At 32.6% G+C, this 7,065-nt stretch overlaps 1 protein-coding gene across 2 annotated transcripts in view; it reads left to right on the top strand.

Moving 5' to 3' along the window:
- The first annotated feature begins 411 nt into the window (after positions 1-411).
- Positions 412-7,065, top strand: part of LOC106716072 (neuroglian) — a 31,231-nt gene continuing 24,577 nt past the window's right edge. The window contains exons 1-3 of one of the 2 annotated variants that reach the window (XM_045681001.1): positions 412-521; positions 879-964; positions 2,092-2,218. In XM_045681001.1, coding sequence (XP_045536957.1) covers positions 907-964; positions 2,092-2,218 — 185 coding nt within the window. In that variant the 5' untranslated portion in view covers positions 412-521; positions 879-906. Of the gene's footprint in view, positions 522-878; positions 965-2,091; positions 2,219-7,065 lie in introns of those variants that run through there. The other variant, XM_045681003.1, reaches the window with a different exon arrangement.

Below are 7,065 nucleotides of genomic sequence, written 5' to 3'. Positions count from 1 at the left end.
CCACAATCTCTATTGCTATTGCAACATTCTACTTCTACATAAATCGTCCAACGAACTAATCGCATTTAAAAATAAAATGTAGTATTTTTTATTTATTCTATAAACATTTTTAACACAAAATTATTCGAAACTCAAAAATTATACCGCGATTATAATAAAATACAAAAATACTTTGAGAACTCGACAATAATCAATAAACTCAATGCGATGTAACGATTATATTCAATGAAATTGTTTTTGCCATTACAAAAAAATAGTTCTCTAGGTTTTCCAGAAATTTTCCGGTGTGCTATTATTGTAGGCACTATAGGTGGGCCCCCTATTCAACATTTTAAATGTCAAACATGATTTTCACAATCTGTGGTCGAACACGGTTGATTTGTTTATGGTCTAACCAGCTATAGTCTATGATCGAATTGATCACTGTCGAAAACGAGAATCTCAAAGGCCCCGCCTTTAAATCAGTAAATATAGTTCGTTTGGAATTACCGAAATGATATTTTTATAAGAAACACATTTAGGTAATAAAATTATAAACAAAATACCTATAGTTATTAGCAATATTATTCGGCTTAAGACTAACTGAACCATCGACCTAAGTGTTCTCAACTGAAACTATAAATTTTTGCGTATTTGTTACATTTATTATCTTATGTTTTACTCAAATGTTTTCGTTTCGTGTTAATAGTTTTTAAATTATTTGTGTATACTTAAATGTTATTTACAATTTCCCTACGCGTCTATTTTTAGTGGGTGTTGTCATTTTAAAAGCTTTACTCGGATTAGGTCATCGAGTGTGGTAGACATGTGTGCGGTGTGCCGGGGCCGGAGAAATGTGTTTTAGCCTCTCTTAAATGGTTTGTTTCGTTTCTTACTAGATAAACGAGGCTGCGGAACACGTCAACCATGGATACATATAAGTTGATTTGTTTGTTCGTGATAGTGTCCCAGGCGGCAGCGCTATGTGAGTATTTCACGTCTGCACTATCATACCTTGGCAATTGTTTATTGCGCTTGTTTGTATGCAATAAGTTCATTCAACTTTTACCAATTAGAATCAAAATCGATCTTCATATAATGGAAACATCTACTTTTTTTACCATAATAATCTACCATCTACCATAATACAGTAATTGTTATTATTTTTCCAAATATCAATTTTTAAATTTAACCATAAAGCTTATGAAAACTTTGTATAATAAAAACAATGAAAATTTGTAACTATTCAAATTGATGTGATGATGATAAATGGTAGTTTCACTCAGTCAATATAAAAAAATCTGTATTTCATACATTCTTTAGTAGTAAAACATGTTTTATCAGTTGGATTCCAATGAGAAAATAAAAATGCACATAAAATACTAGCAATAGCAATAAATAGGGATTCATGCTTTATTTATAAAATAAAATATAAAAACTTCAGCTTCTTGCTGCTTTCATATTCTATATTCCTTAGGCACCACCTTGTTATCAATATTGTTCATTTAATTGCTATATAATTTAATATAAATAATACATTTTACATTGTATATTTTTTTATTTATCTTCAATATCCACACACATTGAAAATGTTATATACAAAGTGAGTACTAAATATTGATTGGAATTGTAAGATACCAATTCCATTCACTATTAGAGTTATGAATGGGATGTATTCATAACAATGAATGAGAGAAGTAATTCAATAAAAACCACATTAGACAATGATCTAGATTAGCAATTGCTCAATTGTTATGTCCTTGTCTTGCTATGATTTCATCTTTGTCATCTGATCCCTTTATATTTGAACACAATATCTTTAAATATAATTATTTTATTTAAATAAAAAAAATAAAAAAATACAAATATAGATTAAATTTATAAATATGTAAGATTAAGATTTAAAAGTTTGACTAGCTCACCTCTTGATCTTATCAAAGGCTAAATTGAGTAAAAGGATACCTTTTTTGTGTCGGAGGCTCTTTTGGAGATAGACATAAGCATATTTTGTCTCTAACTTATATTTCTATATCTAAGATGTGTATAATATTAACACCATTCAGTGCTATTGACTCCCCTTGTAAGTAAATGATCCTTTACTTTGTTGGGCAGTGACGTCACCACCAAGAATTGTAAAGCAGCCTACAGTAGAGGAGTTGCTGTTCCAAGTTGCGCAGCAAGGAGAAGTGGACAAACCGTTCATCATTGAATGTGAAGCAGAAGGAGAACCGGCACCCAAGTATGTATATTAATATAAAGCTTTAAGTATTTTTGTCTGTCAATTTATGTGACAAAAAGAGTTAAATCTCAAGATACATCATAATTAAACTCTTTGTAGAATAGTTTGATATATTATGTTATTAATGTCTGCTTTACTGGGATAATAGTATGAGTGCTTTTAATTTTTTTTTTACTCAATACTGTATGAAATTGTAGGAACATTAGACAGAAGAATTGAGATCCTATCAACTACATTTTATTTGATGGTATATAATATTTTGTTAATATATACAGGCAAAATTAGTCCTTATGATTAATTTCTCCAGATGTAATAATATATTATCTATATATATAAAAGAAAGTCGTGTTAGTTACACTATTTATAACTCAAGAACGGCTGAATCGATTTGACTGAAAATTGGTGGGCAGGTAGCTTAGAACCAGGAAACGGATATAGGATAATTTTTACCCCGTTTTCTATTTTTTATTCCGCGCGGACGGAGTCGCGGGTAAAAGCTAGTATATTATATATGAACATACCACAAGCATTATATGTCCCGCAATCAGTATTGGCGCCTACCGACACCATTAAGCATAGTTAAATGCAGATATATGTATATTTATGCTATTTCAGTAAACTATGTACTGCCATTGTCATATGTATCAATGTTTTATTGTGAAGCAAACAAAATAAATAAGAGATATGTGATATGATGGAACTACATCATACATTTATTGCACATTGTTGTAAAATAATCTAATATATACATTGCTTTTTTAAAAATTCGAATTTTAAAGTTACTTGATATTTGCAGTTTTACGCGATGTTTATTACATAATTAATGTTTTGATTTAAAAAACTTTTGATAATTAAAACATTTAATAGGTACAAGTGCCACTTTTTCTAGTCGTGTATCTTATTTCGCAGTTTCATTTAGCTACATTAAAAATTTATAAAAAATGCTCGTCCGCTCTGAATGCGCGCAAGACCGACTTTCCTTGAGACTCCTTACTCGCTGAAAGGCAGGATTGTAGGTCCATGTTAAGATATTCATTAAGTAGGCTGTTCCTTGGATAGTATACTCAATGCTAAACCTACTACTAAAGAACAATTTAAGGAAACAGTGACCACACTGTTTCCTTAAATTGTTCTTTGGAAATGAAGTTTTTTTTTTAAATTAATTTCCTAAAGCTTTGTCCCGTCTTCGTGTACGTACCATTAGTATATAAGAAAAAAATCTTTCTCGTCTTTTATCAAATATTGTTAAAACATTTTCCAATTTTTTTTTTGTTATTGACCAAATGATAAATTATTTTATTGATAATCCTCGCACTGCGAGACGCGACGCGACCGCGAAGTCCTCGGAATAAACACACGCCCTGAAGATGGACCGATGGGTCCGAAACTAGTCGGTGCCGTCACCGGACGATCAAACGTGAGTTAAGCCGTTTCTTAATTAATTAATTATGATGTCTCACAAACAATTTAAATGCGTTTCATAATTCTGATATTTGTCTTTCTGAAACCGGCGAATTATAAATAATTGTTAATTGAAATCTGTTTGTAATTTAGTTTGTTAATACAAAGGTTAAAATTTAAATAGGTCGGCAATAAACATTGATCAGTGCTGTGAACATATTCTGCGGCGTCGCGCCAGTCCGCGTTAGCTCAATCTTGCCAGATAGTATTAGGTCAGACTATAGTTGTTGACCTAATAACACAGAAATATGATTTATAAAGAAATTAAATTAAATGTGACTGAGTGAAAAATTTGAAACAAGTCTTCACGCTTGGTAGGAAAAGGTTGTTACAGAAATAGAGTTAAATGAACCTCCGACCTTTCGCGTAACAATCGCTCTATTACCCAATTTTCAAATTTTCGGGCCTCCATATCGCAAGCGGTGGCGCTCTCTAATGGAAAGTTTAAGAATTACAGTACTGTTCTTTTTATATAGCAAACAATAATAGTAAATGATTTGTGTGTTTATAAACAACCGTTGGAAGTATATAAGCTACCACCTCAAGTAGCATATAGACGACGTAAAATAACCCATTATTCGAACATTATATACCAAATATTTACATTAACCACGAAAAACACTTCGTGAAAAAAAATTATCGATCGTAGGGGAAAAACTAGCAAGCAATAGGAAAGCCTTCGACAGCGTTCATTTCCTGTGCTCGTGTCCTGCGAACCCTCTTCGCTGTTCCCTCTGAAAAGGGATCCCGTACAAACGAAACTTGATTACTCCCCGAGGACAAATTGACGTATTTCAGCCGGGCGCCGCTTGCACTAGCTGTTTACCTGCAGTATTGGATTGCGTACATGTAAATAAATAACTCTCTTCTTTCTTAATGGAGTAGACAAAGACAAAAATAAGAATTGGAAGTACTTGTCTCCTTAAACATTTTACGATTTCATCTAGTAATGGATAAAATAATGAAGTTAACTTAAGGTTAGTAAGTAGCAGATCGTTCATATCTCTTCTTCATATTCGTCGCCAGGAATTCATGAAATCTGATCTCGATTAATTAATAAAATGTCCATGAACATTACCAAAATGTCGCTAGTAAATAGGCATATGAATTTAAATGTTTGTTTATAATTTTAATTCCATAGTTTATTTAATAGTATACCGGTTAATAAAGCCAGTATATAGTGAAATGTAAACAATATGACGAAGGTTGCTGGCTCGCTGCCATTGTATTACTATGTACGTATGTTTAAACGGCAGAAAGGTCTGTCAGAGGTCTCGCGTTCAACTAGATGTTGTCCATGATACTTATTACTTATAATCGAATGTAATATTACGAAAGAAAGGTTCTTATTAGTGCTGTGAACCTACTATATGACGTAAATGTTTCATAAAAAATATCTTATCTATATATATATAAAAGAAAGTTGTGTTAGTTACACCATTTATAACTCAAGAACGGCTGAATCGATTTGACTGAAAATTGGTGGGCAGGTAGCTTAGGACCAGGAAAAGGACATAGGATAATTTTTACCCCGCTTTCTATTTTTTTTTTCCGCGCGGATGGAGTCGCGGGTAAAAGCTAGTATATATATAAAAGAAAGTCGTGTTAGTTACACTATTTATAACTCAAGATCGGTCGAACTGATTTAGCTGAAAATTGATGGGGAGGTAGCTTAGAACTAGGAGACGGACATAGGAACTTTTGTTATCTTGTGTGCATTTTTTTTGTTCCGCGCGGACGGAGTCGCGGGTAAAAGCTAGTTTGATATGTATTTAGCTAGTATATTGGCAGTTGTAGTGATCAAGGGTCCAGCCAAGTAGTACACAATGTCATCTATTCATATCCTATTGTGAATGTGATGGGCCGTTGAACGGCATTGACTGATTAACCTTTTACTTGTTTTAAATGCAACCTATTTTGATTTTCTACAAAACACATTTTTATTTTGAACAACAGAGTTATACTTACTCTTATTACTTTAAAATTGGAGCAATCTTTCAGTGTTCATAACTTTACAGTAGTCGAGTTACAGTGTTCGATCTTAAAACTGATCAACTTAAAATGCAATTTCAATATAAAGATAGTTTAAACAGGAATACATTTTACCTATGTAACCATTTTCCTGCAATGCTCGAGGAACTATTTTCATTACGGACGCGGCTGCGTTGCGAAATTATGAAGAGTTGAAAGCTCTCCTATACTTTTTCTCGTTTTCGTTCTGAACTTTGCATTCATACGTCAGCCTGTCTGAATAATTGAAATGTTTTAAAACTTTACGTAATTCAATGCTGGGGAAGTTTTGTTTTTAACTTAAATTTTTTGTGTTATCCGAATAAAAGCTAGATATTATTTATATTTCGTAAATTGAAGAAAATATCTGTTTTGTCTTTTATTTTCTTTGTCTAAGAGGTACAAAAAATTGAAGCGTAAAGTGTAAAGCTTAGATCTGTAGGGGTCCACATTTACAAAGGAAGACCTAACATGAAATGAAACTTATGTCAACATAACGTACACATTTCTGACTTGCATATTTAAATGAGAGCTACTTAGCACCTAGGGTTGTTACTGCTTCGCGTAAATTTATAATAAAGTTTACCTACAGTTACAATTGACTCCATTGTCAAATATTCTGATAGGGTTCTCAACTAGGGTTGTGAAAAAAAGAGGTAACCCTTGCTTCCAGCGCTCTATGGTTCTTCCATTGGTCTTTAAAAGTAGTCAGCACTTTGACTGTAAGCAAACTCTTTATATCCTTTTATTTTTAAATAAATATTTATTTATTAAATGTTTATTTAACATTTCTCGATAATAGGACTACGGGGAATGAGTGAATACGAAGTAAATAACATTACTAATGAACCCATTTACGGTCTTACTATGTCTCAAATGTATGTCAAGAGTGTAATAATTAGTGATGCAACGGATGTCTGTTTCCGTTTCCGCAAGTGCGGAAGTTCCGCGTGCTTTTCAACATCCGTTTCTGCTTCTGTTTCCGCAACTTTTATAACGGATATAAAACGGAACTTTACGACGGCTGAGAGATCCAAATGCGCGGCGCGAGACGGGCAGTCCGTGCGCGGCCTTTCGACACTTGTCGCATTTGTTTGTTTACGTACTATTTTGTGAATTTAAGCGCGTAATATTTTCTGCTGCTGTTTGAAACAATCAGTTTCTCTTGCTGGAGTAAACTGTCTAGTTGTTGTCCATATAAAATTTGACAACTGGCAAAATGTGACTATTTCATACTTACAAGTTATTAAATGTACTTTTGAATAAGTGATAACCATGTAATATATCATTATCATTTTATAGTTAGAAATATATTTGTCGTTTGTCAACACGAGTGGTTTGGCGAACTTTAATTTGTAAATAGTGTAATTTTGTTT

This window comes from Papilio machaon, chromosome 2 (genome assembly GCF_912999745.1).
Source record: "Papilio machaon chromosome 2, ilPapMach1.1, whole genome shotgun sequence".
Taxonomy (NCBI): Eukaryota; Metazoa; Arthropoda; class Insecta; order Lepidoptera; family Papilionidae; genus Papilio; species Papilio machaon.
The sequence above is the reverse complement of the archived record's forward strand: the minus strand, read 5'-3'. Positions and strand labels throughout refer to the sequence as shown.